Below are 20816 nucleotides of genomic sequence, written 5' to 3'. Positions count from 1 at the left end.
TCTCCTTACACACAGAGATAATGGCTGCAGCTGATAGAGAATATAGTCACATGCACTGTTACACTGCACACCTCTCACCTTGCTGCTGTACTGTATGGGGAAGGCCTCTCCTTACACACAAAAATGGCTAAATGAAAATATTGTAAACACAGAAGCACCTGGGGCTGTTTGTATCCCTGATGTCTTTTTTTTTTATGATTTTGATAATCATCTGAACAATCATGAATCAGATTCAACTTTATTTGGCCAAATAAGTTCACCTGTACAAAGAATTTGACTTTACGGTTACTTAACAGACTGTTATGCTGGGGGGGTCATACTTTCCGACTATCCACAACAGCAAGGCTAAGAGCTGGATAATGGAAGAGGCTACACAGGCTGCCCAGAGCAACTGCAGCTCTAGGCCTCTGATAAGACGCAATGACAGTGCAGTGCGATGTTGCGCTGCTCTTGCGATAGCAAACATTCAGACAGATACAAGACAGACTGGAGTGAGGTAGCCAATAGCAACCACAGCAATGGCTACCTCGCAAGGACAGGCAATAGCAGAGTCAAAAGGCAGGCAAACGTAATACACAGACAAATATACAATATATATGATTTCCTAGCATAGTACAATTTATAGCTATCAATGAAACTACAAACGACTGACTAACATATGTATATATCGGCAATGAACCGATATATAACATAAGCAAGGAAGACTGGCTAGGATCAGGAGCAATACAGCGAACAAGGCTAGGCAATACAGATCTTTATACTAGAAGGAGTACGTATATATGTCCCCGTGGGAAATACATAAACGTAGCTCCACAGGATAACTGAACTAAGACAAGGAATATATTTTACAATATCAAGGGACCCAGTAACAGCCTAGACAGAGCTGAAACTATGATGGGCCGGGGCCTAACAGGAGAGGCAGGCTTTTATGCTGGCATCAGCCAATGGATGCAAGCATGCAAATCTCAACACAGCTGAATGGTAATCATTCAATCCTAAGCTGGCTTGAATACCATTTGCTAGCTGAACGACCATCATAACAAATGCATGCAGTACTATGCAAGAACATACATGCAGGAAATCCAGGGCTATCTGGCTGCAGTACAGCTGTAGTAAACCATTGGTGGAAAAATGACAGCATTCTGAGCTGTCCAGAACTGCAGAGCAATTGCAAATGACAATGTGACTCATTGCGAATGCACAACCGAATGCAGACTGACAAGCCAGAACTGTCCATTTTCGGCTCCACCTGCAATGGACAGAACATGTCACAGGAGGAATCCTAACACAGACACAGATAAAATACAAGGAGAGACAGTATAGATATTACAAGTCAAGGACCGTATATAAGTTATAGTGATAGTAAACATGGTGAGAAGCGTTCATTTTCAGTTCTATGCTGTAATGCTTTCCAGTCCTAGCAGCCCTAGCGTGGTTCTGCATTAAGCATGGCTTCTGCCTGAGGGGAGGATCTTTTCTGTGCCTGGAAGTTTTTGTTGTGATTGACCGGTATCTCACTCCTGAAGGCATAAGCTGGAAGATGGATTGAGCAAGGTGAGAGGCTATCTTGGTCGCTCTCTTTCTCTACCTGCTAGCATAAAGATCTTGCATGGAAGGTAAACTGCAGCCAATTATTCTTTCTGCTGATTGGTGGAGTCTTTGAATATGTTCCAGTCTGTTGAATCAAAGCAGCTCATCTCTTACCTGTGGACACTACAGGTTTGGTGGTTTTTAGTCTCTGTGTGTTGGGATGGGCCATATCACAGCATGATCAGAGCTCCCCAGAGCTGCTCTGCAGACCGGGTGATGAGTCCTTGGCCATAGTGTAACAGTGATCAGGTGTTTTACTTCCTCTAGTTGCTTGTAATTTGGAAGTTCTCTGTTTAGGTTGGCACTGTTGAAGTCCTCTAGAATGATGAGAAAAGAATCCGGGTGTCCCCTCTCCACCTCGGTGATCTGATCTGCGAGTTCCTGGAGGGCCGGCTGCATGCATGTTTGTGGAGGGATGTACACATCAACCAGAATAAATGAAGAAAGGGGTAAATAGGAAGGTCTGCAGTTTATGGAGAGTGTTCCCAGCCCAGCCGAGCATGTCCTCCTAATAACTGTGACATCCTTACACCACTCATCATTTATATAGAAACAGAGCCCTCCTCCTTTGGTATTCCCAGAAATAAGCGGGTCCTGGTCAGATCTATAGAGTGTAAATCCATTAATCTGCAAAGCATTGTCTGGAATCAGCTCAGACAGCCAAGTTTCTGTGAAGCAAAGAGCAGCAGAGAGGTAAAAGTCCTTCTTAGTCCTGATCAGTAGTTGAAGCTCATCTAGTTTGTTGCATATTGACCTGACATTAGAGAGTATGATTCCAGGTAGTGGTGAACACAGTCCTCTATGCCAAAACTGCACCTGGATCCCGGAGAGCTTGCCTCTTCTTCTAAGCCTCACTGCCTGATTCAGTACTGTAGCTCCACTGGTCAGAATCCCCAGAAGGCTAAGAGTAGATGAAGTATCCAGGGGTAGATAAGGTACAGCTAAGTTCTGAATGCTCAGTATTTGTTCACTGGGGAAGGTTATCTGGGTTGGGTTGCACAAGGCAATATTAAAAAAACAAAAACAGAGAGAGCAACTTGCCAAGGCTGCCATCTCCGGCTCCTCCTCCTCATAGCCCAGTGGGTGAGTACAGTGCCTTGCAAAAGTATTCACCCCTCCCTCAGTCATCCCCCCCCCCGCTTGGTACTTATTTTGTTACATTCAAACCTGTAATTTTATTGTTTTTTAATCTTATTTTATGTGATGTATCTGCACAAAATAGCCTAAGTTGATTAAGTGAAATGAGGAATTAAACACCAACATGGAATTATCAGCAGCTCACTGACCATCCCTAATGATAATTGTCCCTCCCCTCAAAATTCTCTAACAGGAAGTAATGATGTTTCTCTATTTGCAGGGCGGAGTCCCGGCATCAGGAACCTCTCAGAGACTCGTCTCTCTGTATCCACAGACTGCTCAAAGGATGATGACACTGGACAAGAGTCTTCTGCAGATATCCTGGTTACACCAAATATTCCCCCAGACTCCTCTCACCTGTCTAACCCTGAGGGGCCTCATACCCAGCACAGCTCTCCCCTTGCTGGAGGGTCTCATTCCTGTTCCACGTGTGGGAAATGTTTTGCATGGAAATCAAAACTTGTCACACATGAGAGATCTCACACTGGTGAGAAGTGCTTTTCGTGTGCTGAGTGTGGGAAATGTTTTGGAGCAAAAAGACCCCTTGTTGTGCATGAGAGATCTCACACTGGTGAAAGGCCCTTTTCATGTACTGAGTGTGGAAAATGTTTTAGAGCTAAAGATACCCTTGTTAGACATTTGAGCACTCACACTGGTGAAAAGCCGCATTCATGTGCTGAGTGTGGGAAATGTTTTGCACATAAATCATACCTTGTCAGACATGAGAAATCTCACGCTGCTGAGAAGCCCTATTCATGTGCTGAGTGTGGGAAGTGTTTTGGAGAAAAAGGAACCCTTGTCGTTCATGAGAGATTTCACACTGGTGAAAGGCCCTATTCGTGTGCTGAGTGTGGGAAATCTTTTGCTCTTAAATCACATCTTGTCACACACAAGAGATCTCACACTGGTGAGAAGCCATATTCATGTGGTGAGTGTGGGAAATGTTTTGCACGGAAATCAACCCTTGTCACGCATAAGAGATCTCACACTGGTGAGAATCCCTATTCATGTTCTGAGTGTGGGAAATGTTTTGGTACAAAAAGAAACCTTGTCAGTCATGAGAGATCTCACACTGGTGAGAAGCCCTATTCATGTGCTGAGTGTGGGAAATGTTTTGGTGAAAAAAGAAGCCTTGTCATACATGAGAGAGCGCACACTGGTGAGATGCCGTATTCATGCGCTGAGTGTGGGAAATGTTTTGGTGATAAAAGAAGCCTTGTCATACATGAGAGATCTCACACTGGTGAGAAGCCCTATTCATGTGCTGAGTGTGGGAAATGTTTTGGGCGAAAACCACATCTTGTCATACATGAGAGATCTCACACTGGTGAGAAGCCCTATTCATGTGCTGAGTGTGGGAAATGTTTTGGTGATAAAAGAAGCCTTGTCATACATGAGAGATCTCACACTGGTGAGAAGCCCTATTCATGTGCTGAGTGTGGGAAATGTTTTGGTGATAAAAGAAGCCTTGTCATACATGAGAGATCTCACACTGGTGAGAAGCCCTATTCATGTGCTGAGTGTGGGAAATGTTTTGGTGATAAAAGAAGCCTTGTCATACATGAGAGATCTCACACTGGTGAGAAGCCCTATTCATGTGCTGAGTGTGGGAAATGTTTTTGTGTGAAAGCAAGTCTTGTCAGACATGAGAGAACTCACATTGGTGGTAAGCAAGGGTCAGGGAAACATAGCTTCACCATCAGTGAACCTGAACTGGCCACAGCACACTGCTCTCCATCTCCCCAGCATAGCTGGAAGTAGAGAGGATGGAGAGAGGAGTGCAGCAGCCAATAACAGGCTTGTCCAGCTCTGCTTATCCCCCTCTCATCGCTGATGAGAAGCTCTATTACTGCAGTCTGGGTTGGGTCTCTGTCACATTTCTTGTAGTGATATTTACAGTTGAATTGTAGCATAGCTCCACCCACATTCTGTGCCCTGGCCTGACCTGGACCACAATGGACCCTCCTTTGTCTGCTTTGGTGATCTGAGGGCTCAGCACATTTGGCCAAGTTAGGAGGATTGTGACGATGTCGGCAGTTTTGGTCAGTAAGATGATAGAGAAGGGTTATGATGAGCATGTCCTGTGGAAGGTCAGTGGGGAGGTCAGAGCTATTGATAGACGCAGCTTATTGCTTCCCAAGGTAAAAACAAGTCTGCACTTATACCCTTTATGTGCAGCTACAGTCATCTGAGCGTATTCACTCTGTGGTTGGTAAATTCTGGCTGATCCTGAGCCAAGATCCTACCTATGGGAATCACTTCAGTGATCTGCTGGTTTCTGAGTACAGCCGAGGTCAGAGAATTAAGAGCTGGGTATGCAAGTTGGATACTTTGTCCAGAAAGAAAGTGAATGTACCTAAAGATAGAAGGGACTCTGTACCTTGTCTCAGGTGTAATTGCTGCAATGTAATAATGAAAGGTGCTACCATTTCACATCCATCCACCAGTGAACGGGTTGAAGTAATACCCAGGTATGTGAATTTTCCGGACCATTGCAAGGCTAAACCAGAGTTAGAGTAGGAGGAGGGGTCTTTATCTAGTGGAAAAAGGATCGATTTTGATTTATTTGCAGCCAGGGAAGGGCCAGAGTCCTCCAGGTACAAAAGAATGTCATCCGCATAAAGAGAAATTTTCTCTTTAAGCCTACCCAATTTAAGCCCATGAATAGTAGTTGACTGTCTAATCATAATCGCCAGTGGCTCAATAGCCAAGGCAAACAGACTCGGCGAAAGGGGGCACCCCTGTCTCATGCCTCTATTTAATCTTAATAAAGTTGGCACCTATGCCAAATCTGGCCATTACTTCCCAGAGAAAACCCCACTCTACCGAGTCAAACGCTTTTTCATTGTCTAAAGAAGCGATCACCCTATCCCCCTTATTATGATGGTTGGCCACTAAATTAGTATGTAGTCTCCTGAGATTGATATCCGTGCCCTTCCCTGGCATAAACCCGGATTGATCCGGATGTATGAGAGTAAGGATACACTTGCTAAGTCTATTAGCCAGTGCTTTTGCTAGTATCTTGGCATCCACATTGATCAGCGAGATCGGTCTATACGAGGTGCATAAATGGGGGGTCCTTGCCTGGTTTCTGTATTAGTGTGATCAAAGCTTCCGCCCATGAGGCTGGAGGCTTATCCATGTCAAGGGCTGCTTTTATTGTATCGAGTAACTTTGGGGTAGGATTTGGTGGTAATGTTTGTAATATTCCGACGGATATCCGTCTAAGCCAGGGGATTTACCACACTGCAGCCCAGAGATGGCATCCGTGATCTCGTCCAGGGTCAGGGGTGCATCTTTGAATGTTCCTCAGTCAACGTAGGGAAGGGGATTGTGTTTAGAAAATCAATTAGTTGGGAGGGCGAATAATCAGCTTTGGAGGTGTATAGCTGGGTATAGTATTTCATGAACACCCGTTCTATATGCAGCTGTTCTTCATACTTATTACCCTCCTCGGATGTGATTATGGGTATAGTCATGCTAGGGGACATATCTCTGAGTAGCCACGCTAAGAGTTTATCATTTTTATCCCCTTTAGCAAAAATGTGCTGTGATTTAGCCAACATAGCCTTTTCACAGCAGTTAATTCTCAGAAGTTCTACCCTATTTAGGGATGACTGCCAGTCCTTAAAAGCCTGAGTAGATTTTTACTCAATATACTTATTTTCGGCTTGTTCGGCATTAGTTTCAGCATTTTTAAGCAGAATATTATTTTGTGTTCTGACTTTGGCAATTTCCGCTATGTAATATCCCCTAACACAGGCCTTTTGAGCATCCCAAACCACATCCGAGGAGGCCGTTTCTTCATTATCAACCCAATAATTTTGCAGATTTTTAGTTATAGCCTCGTCCACCACTGGATCCGTTATCCAGTATCTGGACAACCTCCAGGATTTAGTTCGTAGGGTTTCTTCCATTTTCAGTTCAATGAGTGTTGGAGAGTGATCCCCCCCCCCCCCCCCCCCCAGGGAGAATATCCACTGCATGAATCATCGGCAGAACATCGCCAGTTGTGTATATGATATCTATCCTAGATAAAGTTTTATGTGTTAGAGAAGTGCAGGTGTATTTTTTGGAGTCTGGATATTTCCAACTCCACACATCAACTAGTGTGTGCGTATCCGCCCATGAGCATAAATCAAATCGTTCAGGAGTGGTGTAAGTCAGTCTATCGATTGTAGGGTTTGGTGCTAGGTTAAAGTCCCCAGCCCAAATAACCTTGGCCGGTGGGAGCTGAGCTATAATGTTAATTATATCATTTAGTAGCGTCGTGTCCCCAGCAGGCGGGAGATACATGCCCACAACAATAAAAGAGATTCCGTAAATAGTTGCCCGTATCAATACATATCTACCAAATGTGTCCAGCCTGACCTGATGGACTGCCGTGTTCAAAGATTTGTGAAACAGCACACTAACTCCCCTGGAGTGGGTAGAATACGTAGAATGAAAATAGTGTCCAACCCATGGTTTTTTTAGGGCCATAATAGTGCTGCCGATTAGATGAGTTTCTTGCAGGACACATATATGAGGCCTATATTTTTTGAGATATTCAAAAACTAACGCCCTCTTAAATTTGGAGTTAAGGCCCCGAACATTCCAAGAGACACAGGTCAAGCTGGACGGCACATTCGTTTGTTAAAGAGACTCTGAAGCGAGAATAAATCTCGCTTCAGAGCTCATAGTTAGCAGGGGCACGTGTGCCCCTGCTAAACCGCCGCAATAGCGCCGCTAAACGGGGGTCCCCAAACCCCCCACTGCGACACTTGGTCGCAGGCTTGGTCGCTCCTGGAGGCAGGGCTAACGGCTGCAGCCCTGCCTCCAGTCGCGTCTATCAGCCGCGCATCGCCGCCTTTCCCCCGCCCTTCTCAGTGAAGGAAGACTGAGAGGGGCGGGGGAGAGGTGGAGATACGCGCTGACAGACGCGCGTGTGGCAGGGCTGCGGCGGTTAGCCCTGCCCCAACCAGGAAGCGCTCCCCCGCATTACGGAGGGGGATTTGGGGGTGAAGGGACCCCCGTTAAGCCACGCTATAGCGGCTTTTTAGCAGGGGCACACATGCCCCGCTAAATCTAAGGTCTGAAGCGACATTTATTCTCGCTTCAGTCTCTCTTTAAGTATTTGCCATTATACTTAAATTTTATCTATCAGAGATACATGTAATATATTTTAACACCTTGTTGTCCAAGAGAGGACAGATTAGGAAAAGGAATAAAGAGAGAGAGTAGATAATGAAGACAGAGTTAATCATCATGGTACGTTCACTTATAAACAAGACCTAGACAAATCCTGTAAACCCCACAAAAACCCGCCCTGCTATGTTTACCAACAGGCAAAGTAGCTTTGACCCACAAACCCCCAGCCCTCACTCAGTTATCTACTGAGTGGTGGGCTAAAACTTAGTGCACCAGTGTGTATTCTACACACACTGATGGTTGAGGGGGTGGCAAGCGAACTGACTAGACCCGCTGCCCAGCTACACCCAGGCTAGCTGGGAGGAAACTAACTTAATCATGCATATGGAAGTTATAGCGGTAGAGCCATCGCAGACCATTTATTAACTATTGCGGGGACTTCTAGTTATTCTTTTTAGTGTGATACAAGAAGATGCGGATGCGACCCCTAGATAAGCATGCACAAATAGCAAATCCCATGTGTACAGATAGTATGTACATAGAGCTCAATACTTCCATAGTGTGCTCCAGGTAATCCAGAGAGTGGGATTAACCGCATTAAGTTTTATTTTAGTGGTAGGTATCAGCAGTGTGTGTATTTCGGCATAGAGTACTAATTAGGGACCTATTTTTCTCAGGATTACTAAGGCAGAAGGCATCGCCTACTGTGCTCCAGCGATCAGGCAGCAGTCAAGCAGCAAAGGGAACTACAACATATTACCACCATAGGGGTTTCAAGACTATTAGAGTATTTTTCATAGAAAAGAAGCATCTCTCTCAGTAATTCACAGGTAGTCCCATGTGGTGTATTTGTGGGGGAATTTCTATCCAGGTAGCTAACGAAGAGCCAGAGCGCAGGGTTCTATCAGTATATATTGTAGCAAATCATTCTGTGTTCTCAGGTCTATCTCAGCACACCACCTCCCTTCTATTCTAAATCTCTATGCATGCATATAGGAATCTTTATGACATTATAAAGGATTTGCTGCCATCTGCTGGCTCGAGTAAGATGTAACAAATTATTTATACGCATATTTTATCCAAGGTAATCTCACACAACACCTGACTGTCCCTTCACCTATATAATATGCTCTGTTTAGGCTAATGATTCAAGTCTGCTAAGCATCAGTATCAATAACCTTATACTAGTAGATAAGGTCTTTAGGTCAGAAAGTTATTGCATAAATTCAGTCATATGATGTAGCACAAAGTAAATTATCTCAGAAGGTGGCTGTTCGAAGGCTTTACATATCATATGCACAGGGCTATCTGTCTCAAGGGAGGCCTGTAGCAAGAGGACGGGGGAAAAAAGCAGGCAAAACCACATTCAGAAATAAAATATACTCCACATGTTAGCGTTGCAGCAGGTTTGAGTGCACTTTCCCACACAGTCCGCAGACTTAAAGATGTTTCCAGAGTTCTTTGTGAAGAAGATCCTTCCGTAAGATGTACGGCACCAGCAGATATGTATAACAAAACAGCACAGGCATAGGAGTCTAGCAGTTACGTATTGCAAAAGTTTCACGACAGCCATAGTGTAAAAGTTAAAAGCATCAGCCATAGCTAGGCAAAAACACTTGGTGGTAGGATTGATGGCTAGCGCCGCCCAGGGTACAGCATTGCTGCGTAGAAGTTGGCACCCATCCAAGCGCGGGAAACTAAGTGCGGGAAAGGCCGGCGGGAAGAAGACAGTTTGATTGTATATATAGCTAACTGCTATAGAGGCCCGCCATTTTGTGTTGCTGTAAATGTTATAGCTGATCAGTGCAGTAAAAACACACACAGACTTCAGTGTTCAAGCCCCCCCTTAAACATTAAACTTCTCGTGCGAGAGTGTACATATTAATAAAGTAGAAAAACCGAGGGTGAACATTCCCTACACCCAATAACGGCACGAGGGGGAAAAGGGAGTACAGATCAGCCCCAGTGTACTCACTCATTTCTTTGGCAAGGTGTCTATCCACTTCATGGCGCCCTCAGGATTTTCAAAAAAACGTGTGGTCTCTCCGTCTTGGACACGGAGTTTTGCGGGGAACTGCATAGAGTAGCTGATGTTACGTTCTTTAAGCTTGTTTTTCACATATTGGAATTACTTCCTCTGCTTCTGTGTTTCCATTGTATGGTCAGGGAATATCATGAGTTTAGCGTTATTGAAGTGAATCTCACCGGCGTTCCGTGCTGCTGTTAAAATAGCATCCCGATCCCTGAAATTGAGAAGCTTTAGGATGACTGGACGGGGAAGGGCTCCTGGTGGGCCCAGTCGTGCTGGAACTCGATGTGCCCTCTCTACTACAAAGTGATCAGAAAAGGTCTCTGCTGGCAGGACTTTACGGAACATTTCTTCAATAAAAGTGGCGGTGTTACTTCCCTCAGCTCCCTCTGGTAAGCCCAGGATCCTTAAATTGTTCCTGCGGTTACGGTTCTCCGCATCTATCGATCTTCCTTCCAACTGGGTCAGCCGTAGTTGTATCCCAGGGAGTGCGACTCTTTGCGCCTGTACTGTGTCCTCTAGATCTGAAGTGCGGCGTTCCAGTTCCTTGGTTCTATCACGTAGCTTGCCCATATTGCTCCTAAGTAGGCTCAGCCCCGTGTCCAGATGGTCTATCTTGACCGTTAGCGTGGTTTGGCAGGTGCGAATAGCTTCCAAGAGTTCAGCGGGAGTCGGCATGTCCGCTCTGTCCTCCGCATGTTCTCGTGGGCTTCCGCCATCTTTGTTCTGCTTTCCTCGGTTAGAGGAGAGCTGTTGAAGTGGGGTAGAGGGCGGTTGTTCCGTAGGTTCAACCTGGTCCTCTTTTTCTTTGTTCACCTTAGGTGGCATATCGGGGTATGGAGAGGCGCGGTGTGTGACTCTCAGCGTCCTCTCAGGCCCAGCACTGGACTCCCAGCTCGCTTCCACCGAAGGTCCCGGGAGGTTTTCTCCGTCTGGAGGCAGGCACCACGACTCCAGCGTATCTCCTCAGTTCTACACGGGTCTCCAGTTAAAGTTATATAAGATTCCGAGGTCTGTAGCCCGTTAGTAATCTGTCAGGGATAAGCCGGGTAGCGGAGCTCTAACAAAGACGTCTACTCAGCTTGCCATGTTTGCCACGCCTCCCCCCCCCCCCCCCAGTGTTCACATTTAACACAAACTTTACACGATGTTTGCATCCACCCTGTACTTTCCAAAGTACCATATTTTTACCCTTAAAGGACAACTGTAAGGAGAGGTATGTGGAGGCTGCCATATCTATTTCCATTTAAACAATACTAGTTGCCTGGCAGCCCTGCTGACTATTTGTCAGCAGTAGTGTCTGAATCGCACCAGAAACAAGCATGCAGCTAATCTTATCATATTTGACAAAAATGTCAAACACCTGATATGCTACATGCTTGTTCAGGGTCTTTGACTAAAAGTATTAGAAGCAGAGTATCAGCAGGATAGCCAGGCATCTGGTATTGTTTAAAAGGAAATAAACATGGCAGCCCCCATATCCATCTCGTTACAGTTTCCTTTAAGTCAGGAGGCACAAGACAGACATTTTTATTTGAGGACTGATCCTGACTGCAAGAGGTAGTAGGGTCATGGTGGGGTGACTTCCTGTGTGCGTGGCCTATGTGCTGATCTGCAGAAGGGACGTGCTGTTACTTCCCAAACATGTATAGGCAGGTGAAGCTCAGCATGCCACATATGTAAGGCCTCTGCTACAGTGGCTGCAAATCACCATTTATCATTTATTTAAAAAGGCCTACAGTGGGTGCAACTAAATATGGTTTAGGCAGGAAAATGCCACATGTTTGTGATGCAAATAGTTCATACAGTATTATGTGCATTCCAAATGCAAATATATGCGGCTTGAAAGTGGACCAAGCAATTTACACCTTGGTAGGACTTCATTGGTCCATTTTCCAGCTGCATAAATTTGCATACAACATTTACATAATCCTGCATGAAATCAGAATAATTTGCATCTCATTAATCATCCCTAGTATGGGCCTTGTTATGTCTACATATGTTTTATTACTAAGAGGGTTTTTTTGTGTGATTTGCTTGTTACAAATATTTTCTAATAAACCTTTTATACTTGACCTTTGTGTGTGCTAATTCTAAAATGTCCCCCGAGTCCCTAACTTCCCTCATACCCCTCCCTTGTCCTATGGACTGTACTCCATAACCAGCCTGACACCCTATGGACACACCATAATGCAGTGTGTGTGTGTGTGTGTGTGTGTGTGTGTGTGTGTGTGTGTGTGTGTGTGTGTGTGTGTGTAAGATGTGCGCCATGCTGTGATTGTAACGATTGTGGGAACGATCTCCACGGTCATCGCACAGCGTGTACGCTGACTCTGAGGAGATCTCCACAAGCGTTCAGACAGAGGAGCCCAGTAATGGAATACACCTGGGGAGGAACAAATCCAGCCAGCAGGTGGAGCTGTGGGGCACAGCAAGACTAATCCCCTGAACCATCCACAGATGCCAGACAGAAATTGCACAAAGCGAATGCAGCGATGAGCAATATAATATATCAGAACAGGAACAGGAACTGATCTACCACAGATCAGATGAATGTCTGTCAAACTGACAGCAGACTTTGAGGAAACAGGCATTCATTCACAGAGCATCCATACATGCCAGACAGAAATTGCTCAATGCGAATGCAGCAATGAGCAATACAAACAGTACAGAACATAACAAATCAGTATACTTTATTATCATGAGAAGTACACGTGTTTGGTGCACAGTAAAGTGGCGATTGCCACCAAGGCGGGAAGCCCCAGTGGGAGGAACCCACTGGTAGCAGAGTGGTCAAACAATCAGGAGTCGGCAACAGATGGGAGATGCAGTACAGAATCGTTAGGCAGAGACCAGGGTCGGTAATCAGGCAGAGAATCGGCAACAGATCAGATAAGCACAGTACAGAATCAGGAGGCAGAGAGCGGAGTCAGAGGTACAAGCAAAAGGTCAACACAGAATATCAATAATAATTACAATAATAAACCTAAGCTATGTGTGAATCCCCGGGGTCCTGCCGGATCAAACACACCAGGATCTGACTAAGGTCTGACACAGAATATCAATACAATAATGAAAGTTATTATTACAGCTATAAAAAGGTATGAGTGCTAACACGAAGTATTCGCATGAACAAAGACCCAGGACTGCAGTCCTAGCAATATGTCAGGACTGCAAAGACCTAGGACTGCATAGACTAACAATATGTCGGGCGGGGAGGCAGACTCAGGAAGTGATTTTTATGGATGAACACACCAATCGGAGAGAAGCATGCAAAAGGACAAGGCAGCCATCTGCATTCACTTAGTCTGCATCTCATAAGTTCATGCATCCCCATGCAAACAGCATAGCACTTGAATTCAGAATAGCAGACCACACCACAATGGAATGCGAATGAGATGCAAATGGACAATTCGTTCATTGTAAAGGTCAGAAAATCTCTGCAGACAGCAGCCAGCATAGTCTGGCTGCAGTAGTTTTCGAAGACAAAACAGACCTCACAGAGGAGATTATTACAGTTATATGTAAAGAACAGGATTTCATTGGCGTATGAACAATAATCTGCTGAAAGATGTAGACTGCGTCTCCAATCTAAAGGCGGCCATAGTAGATTTCACTCGGAGTCACAAAACGCATGAGACCCCACCCTCATTAAATGGGAGGCCTTGAAATGTGTCCGTTGCGGCATTTTACTCTTCCATGGAGAAAAAAAATGATTAGCTAATTCAAAACCCAACTTCTTGGCTAAACTCCAACTCTTAGATCTTTGACCTCTTTTGAAAGTCTCTGTGCACAGCCTGAGATGCCAAGCTTTGCTTCTTGTACTGAGAGATGCTCCACAATATTTCCTGAAGAAGTGTGTTGTCCCACGAAATGCGTCCCATTGAAGTCTTTTACCTGTATTTTTGTGATTGAGAACAATAAAGAGATTTTTTTTGAATAGAAACGTATTTGATACTATTACCTGGAGGTAAATCCTCCGCTACCTCCCTTTTTAAATGGTTTTAGTGTATTTTATCCTGCTCTGGCGCCTCTGTTTATTACTTGCATGACATAGTTTTATCCACCCTAGTTGGAGGGGTGCATCCCCCTTCTTCCTGCCACAGAGAGTGACTTCTAACCTGAGCGGGGACAGGTGTCTTTCCCCATCTGCTTATGCAGTGGTTGGGTTGGTGGTAACCCATGTTTGTGAGTATTACTTCTCAATATACATTTGATTGACATTTGCCTCAACACACTACACTATATTGGGCTCTCGGCATTCCTCTGTATTTTGTTTTACAGTCTGAGAGAGTGACACATGCACTATGTAATCTGCATGACATCCTCATACCTCAATGCACAGACAACAACCTCAGCAGAGTCACAGATAGGTGGGACAGAGATATAGGCTCACCCCTCCCAGCCGTAACATGGGAAATGCCTTCATCCTGTCTCAGAAACTCTCCCCTTCTGTCAGACGCCAAGAGAGAAGCTATAAAATGTTTGCCAGGTGGTACAGGGACCCGGCCAGACTTCACCTCTCTAATACAGACACCCCCTCATATTGCTGGAGATGTGAGAGAGAAGAGGGAAGCTACATACATGTCTGGGGGAGTTGGCCGGGCATCCAACCCATCTGGCAGACAGTCTTTAGCCTCAGCAATGCCTTCTATCTGAAGGAAAATATTTGATCCTTGATGGATACCTGTAACCTCCAAGCCTCTGTGAATGAGAGAGACCATCCATGAGCCCAATGGTGCAGCATTGTTACACAAAGGGATGTAAGCACATGTGTATACGTCTTATACTCACAAGGGTGGGGTGCAAAACTTGCCACCACTGTGTGAGCCTGCAGGAATATAACTGTCCGTGCTCAGTGTCCCGGGTCTGTTGGTGCAGATGCTGGTCAGTCGCTCTCAAATTTATACAGCTTGAAAATTAACCCATCGAATTTTACCTCAGCAGGATTTAATTTGTTCATTTTTGAGCAACATAAAATGAGCATAAATTTGCATCAACTCAAAATTATTTGCATCTCCTTCACCATCCCTAGTCCTATCTATACCGCCCTGCAACCTGCTGAACTCTGTATGAGCTGAAATATAAGTGTGGGCAAACTGCCAGTACATAAGATGGCACCTGACTGAAATATCCAGTGTCTGGGAGTAATTACCCCGGGATTACTGGTCAGCCACATCCTAATGAAGCCCTCTCTGATAGGGCAATATGTGTGGGGGGGTGGAGCCTGTGTGTGAGCTGGGCAGAAGCGTCACATTCCACACTGATGGCTGGCGGGTAGATTGTGTCACATACAGCAGCAGCACTAGCATACATGTAAGAGGCGGAGACCTAACATGGGGGAGGGGACATATGGGCAGTATGTGAGGACAAATGCTGGGACACTCTGACACTTGAAGTATATCTTGATGGTGAACCACAAGCTTATAGAAGACTTTCTCCTTAGCCTCTAATATGTATTTATAGCAGAGAGAGTCGCCACCACTAAAGTAATGTATAGCTCTTTAATGTATTATAGCATTACATACAAGCAAGCGCAGCAACAGGCTGATGTTTCCAGATGTTATCCCTTTTGTCATGCTGAGTACAAAGTGTAATGAAAGCACACACATGTCTATATATCACAAATGGCTGAGGAGTAGACCAATCACACACCTTCAAACCTTACCACGGGCGGGGCCACCAGTGGACCTGATCGAGAACTGAACTCTTGCATAGGACAGAAGGAAAACATAGAGAAATGCACCCTGTATGTATTTAGAGAGTTTAGATGGTCTAATCCCCCTCATCTGTGACTAATCAGAACTGTAATTTGATATCTCAGCTATGTCAGCTGGCTTCCTTGGCTGAGCAGCTAATTTATAAACACAGGATGTTAACCCTATGTCTACTTCCATGAAAGCAGCAAGTAGACACACTGCAGATTTAGTGCTGGATTTTTATCAGCTGTAACAAATCTTTTAGAGCAGAGAGGAAGTTCTGAGTTCAGGTCCGCTTTAACCAATGAATAAGCAGAGCTCACAGCCACCGCTCATAAATCTGGAAGTGCCGCGTACGCCAGGACACACCCCTTTCATTTGCTGATAGGCGGCTCACACACCATAACATAGTGATGTGGAGTGACTAATTAGTGGGGGCAAAACAATCCCGGAAGAGCGGAATGCCGCCCACACACTGCGCAGCATCACCATGGCAACCAGCAACACCAAGAACGTACCCGGAAGCTCGCCATCACTGTCCTTCCGCAACCCCGCACCTGGAATAAAGAGGTCCAACATGACTTCAATACTGAATACAGCAGCTAATCAAATATACAACTAAGAGGAGCGACAGTTCTCTGAACCAATATGAGACCCGCTAACAGAACATCAAATAGAGAAACCAACTCTCTCTACTCAACCCTCCTCCCCGCAGTACCACCGACTGACCAATCAATCCACCAGGCTTCACGATTTCCCTGCAATACAGTCAGGAGCTGGCACATTAAATAATACTTCATTAGTTCCATAAAAAAGCAAATGGCCAGTGTTTTGGAGCCATGCAGGGCCCCTTTATCAAGGCAATATTTGCTCACAGGCAACAATCTGTCAGCCGCTTTTGCAGAGTCTCCTGTGGGAGAAGTACGAGTAACGCTCCTCTATACACTCGCACTGGGCGATATGTGTTCAGCAATGTGGCCGCTCACAGAACACACATCGCCTAGTGCGAGTGTATAGAGGAGTCAGAGAATCACTGCAATGTCTATAATGATGGGTGGAGACAAAAGGGAAACTATAACGGTTACTGTTTTTCGGTTTCCCATTAGAAAGGTCAAACCCAATACAGTGATAATAACAGAGGCCCTGGAGTAGTAGTGATAGTACTCTGCTTGTGTGCTGTTATGTGGCACACAATTCTATATCACTAGAAGTGGGCACAGTTGTGGCTCAGTGCCAGTGGGCTCTGTCTATGGACTATCAGACAGACACTAAGATATGCAACAGTTCAAACCCAATACAGTGATAATAACAGAGGCCCTGGAGCAGTAGTGATAGTACTCTGCTTGTGTGCTGTTGTGTGGCACACAATTATATATATCACTAGAAGTGGGCACAGGTGTGGCTCACTGCCAGTGGGCTCTGTCTGTGGACTATCAGACAGACACTGAGATATGCAACAGTACAAACACAATACAGTGATAATAACAGAGGCCCTGGAGTACTATTGTTTGTGTCTAATGTCACAGACAATTATAGTAGTGGGCACTGGGCACAGCTCTTGGTGGGTGCCTGTGGGCTGTGGAGTGCCGCGCGCACACAAAAAAACAAAACAAAACAGCAGAAGGATGAAGTAGCCCACAGAAGGACTGTTTGGGGTGCTTTAAAGACAATCTGAAGCGAGAATAAATCTCGATGATTCTCTTAAATATAGTGTTTGCCCCTGCTAAAACGCTGCTATACCGCCGCTGAATGGGAGTCCCTTACCCCCCAAATCCCCCCCTGCAAAATCCACGACCAACTTGGTCGTGAATTTTGCTGCTGCTGGAGGCAGAGCTAATGGCTGTAGCTCTGCCTCTCAGCGCGTCTATCAGGTGGCGGATCTCCGCCTCTCCCCGCCCCTCTCAGTGAAGGCAGACTGAGAGGGACGGGGAGAGGCGGCAATCAGTGCTGACAGACGCGCTGAGAGGCAGGGCTATAGCCGTTAGCCCTGCCTCACCAGGAAGTGATTCCCACGCTGCACGGAGGGGATTGGGGGGTAAGGGACTCCCGTTCAGCAGCGGTATAGCGGCGTTTTAGCAGGGGCAAATATGCCACTGCTATATATAAGAGAATCAGCTAGATTTATTTTCGCTTCAGATTCTTTGTAACAGTAAGTCAGTCAGCGAAGATCAAAATAAACAGGCCTAGCTAACGCTTTCCCTATCTCCAGCAAGCTCTGTCCCTTCCTTTCACTATTCCAGTGGAAGACAAACTGGAACATAGCAGGCGCTGCAGTGTTTTTATAGGGGGTGGAGGTCCGGGGGAAGTGCAGGCTGATTGGCTGTCATGTGACTGTGATGTAAGGGGTCAAATTTCAGCCCAATGATAAGGTTTGGGGGCAGGTCAAATATCGCCCTGTGCTCACTGCTCGTGGCGAGCACGAATACGCGATCTTTGCCGAATAGTGCTCTCCGACGAAGCATTCGAGCGACCTCTACTGCTCGACCATACCAATGTCTGTACTAATCTACCCACTGCTGCCCCATATACCTGTGTCTATACTTATCTCACCACTGCTCATCTCCGTACTAATCTACTCCACTCTAACCTATCCTACATGCTGGCAATGCCCAACATGCATACATATGCTAGTGAAAATAATAAGAGATAGAGAGAATGCAGATGAGGGAGTTAAATAATAATGATAATAATAGTAATAATAATAATAATAAATACAATAGCTAGATGTCTGAATGCAGGTGAGTCCACAACTAGACGCTGCAGTTAGCTTATTTACCAGAAGATGGCGACATAACCTCTACCATGTGGAACACACAGACAGGAAGTAATGATGAAGTCAAAGACAGGAAATGATGTAAAACTTGCAGACATTCATGCGACTGACGTTACAGAAGTTGCAGGAGGAAGAGAGGAGACACGGCTGGAAAGAGGTAATTGTGTGACTGTTGTTATATATTCAGCAGAGCAGAGGTCGGGTGGACATACTTGTTATATATTGGGCAGAGCAGAGGTCGGGGTGGACATACTTGTTATATATTGGGCACAGCAGAGGTCAGGGTGGGCATACTTGTTATATATTGGGCAGAGCAGAGGTTGGGGTGGACACACTTGTTATATATTGGGCAGAGCAGAGGTCGGGGTGGACATACTTGTTATATATTGGGCAGAGCAGAGGTCGGGGTGGACATACTTGTTATATATTGGGCAGAGCAGAGGTCGGGGTGGACATACTTGTTATATATTGGGCAGAGCAGAGGTCGGGGGACATACTTGTTATATATTGGGCAGAGCAGAGGTCGGGGTGGACATACTTGTTATATATTCAGCAGAGCAGAGGTCGGGTGGACATACTTGTTATATATTGGGCAGAGCATAGGTCGGGGTGGACATACTTGTTATATATTGGGCAGAGCAGAGGTCGGGGTGGGCATACTTGTTATATATTGGGCAGAGCAGAGGTCGGGGTGGGCATACTTGTTATATATTGGGCAGAGCAGAGGTCGGGGTGGGCATACTTGTTATATATTGGGCAGAGCAGAGGTTGGGGTGGACACACTTGTTATATATTGGGCAGAGCAGAGGTCGGGGTGGGCATACTTGTTATATATTGGGCAGAGCAGAGGTCGGGGTGGACATACTTGTTGTATATTGGGCAGAGCAGAGGTTGGGGTGGACATACTTGTTGTATATTGGGCAGAGCAGAGGTCGGGATGGACATACTTGTTATATATTGGGCAGAGCAGAGGTCGGGGGACATACTTGTTATATATTGGGCAGAGCAGAGGTCGGGGTGGACATACTTGTTATATATTGGGCAGAGCAGAGGTCGGGGTGGACATACTTGTTATATATTGGGCAGAGCAGAGGTCGGGGTGGACATACTTGTTATATATTGGGCAGAGCAGAGGTCGGGGTGGACATACTTGTTATATATTGGGCAGAGCAGAGGTCGGGGTGACATACTTGTTATATATTGGGCAGAGGTCGGGGTGGACATACTTGTTATATATTGGGCAGAGCAGAGGTCGGGGTGGACATACTTGTTATATATTAGGCAGAGCAGAGGATGGGGTGGACACACTTGTTATATATTGGGCAGACCAGAGGTCGGGGTGGACATACTTGTTATATATTGGGCAGAGCAGAGGTCGGGGTGGACATACTTGTTATATATTGGGCAGAGCAGAGGTCGGGGTGGACATACTTGTTATATATTGGGCAGAGCAGAGGTCGGGGTGGACATACTTGTTATATATTGGGCAGAGCAGAGGTCGGGGTGGACATACTTATTATTATTATTATTATTATTATTTAGTATTTATATAGCGCTGACATTTTTACGCAGAGCTGTACAGTGTATATATATATATATATCTTGTCACTAACTGTCCCTCAAAGGAGCTCACAATCTAATCCCTACCATTGCCATATGTCTATATTATGTAGTGTAAGTACTGTAGTCTAGGGCCAATTTTAGAGGGAGCCAGTTAACTTATCTGTATGTTTTTGGATAGTGGGAGGAAACCGGAGTGCCCGGAGGAAACCCACGCAGACACGGAGAGAACATACAAACTCTTTGCAGATAGTGCCCTGGCTGGGATTCGAACCAGGGACCCAGCGCTGCAAGGCGAGAGAGCTAACCACTACACCACCGTGCTGCCCATACTTGTTATATATTGGGCAGAGCAGAGGTTGGGGTGGACATACTTGTTATATATTGGGCAGAGCAGAGGTCGGGGTGGACATACTTGTTATATACTGGGCAGAGCAGAGGTCGGGGTGGACATACTTGTTATATACTGGGCAGAGCAGAGGTCGGGGTGGACATACTTGTTATATACTGGGCAGAGCAGAGGTCGGGGTGCTCATACTTGTTATATATTGGGCAGAGCAGAGGTCGGGGTGGACATACTTGTTATATATTGGGCAGAGCAGAGGCCAGGGTGGACATACTTGTTATATATTGGGCAGAGCAGAGGTCGGGGTGGACATACTTGTTATATATTGGGCAGAGCAGAGGTCGGGGTGGACATACTTGTTATATATTGGGCAGAGCAGAGGTCGGGGTGGGAATACTTGTTATATATTGGGCAGAGCAGAGGTGGGGGTGGACTTTTTCCTGAGCCTATAAGGGCCTGATTCCACTACACACAGATTGGATGCAGAAAAACTGACTCCAATGAATGCCTATGGGCCTGTTTCCTACTAAATGCAATTTTTCTAATACAGAT

General features: G+C 45.7%; 2 protein-coding genes across 2 annotated transcripts in view; both read left to right on the top strand.

Annotated features, from left to right (window-relative positions):
• Window positions 1-6676, top strand: part of LOC137537201 (zinc finger protein 208-like) — a 176477-nt gene extending 169801 nt beyond the window's left edge. Inside the window, exon 9 of the mRNA XM_068259309.1 lies at window positions 2948-6676. Within this exon, the coding sequence (XP_068115410.1) occupies window positions 2948-4488 (1541 nt within the window). The 3' untranslated portion in view covers window positions 4489-6676. The remainder of the gene's footprint in view (window positions 1-2947) is intronic.
• An 11767-nt stretch (window positions 6677-18443) lies between these two features.
• The window catches only part of LOC137535395 (zinc finger protein 585A-like), an 84121-nt gene continuing 81748 nt past the window's right edge, over window positions 18444-20816 (top strand). The window contains exon 1 of the mRNA XM_068257230.1: window positions 18444-18515. The gene's annotated coding sequence lies outside the window, so the exon portion shown is untranslated. The remainder of the gene's footprint in view (window positions 18516-20816) is intronic.

Source organism: Hyperolius riggenbachi, chromosome 10 (genome assembly GCF_040937935.1).
Source record: "Hyperolius riggenbachi isolate aHypRig1 chromosome 10, aHypRig1.pri, whole genome shotgun sequence".
In the NCBI taxonomy this organism is placed as follows: Eukaryota; Metazoa; Chordata; class Amphibia; order Anura; family Hyperoliidae; genus Hyperolius; species Hyperolius riggenbachi.
The sequence above is the reverse complement of the archived record's forward strand: the minus strand, read 5'-3'. Positions and strand labels throughout refer to the sequence as shown.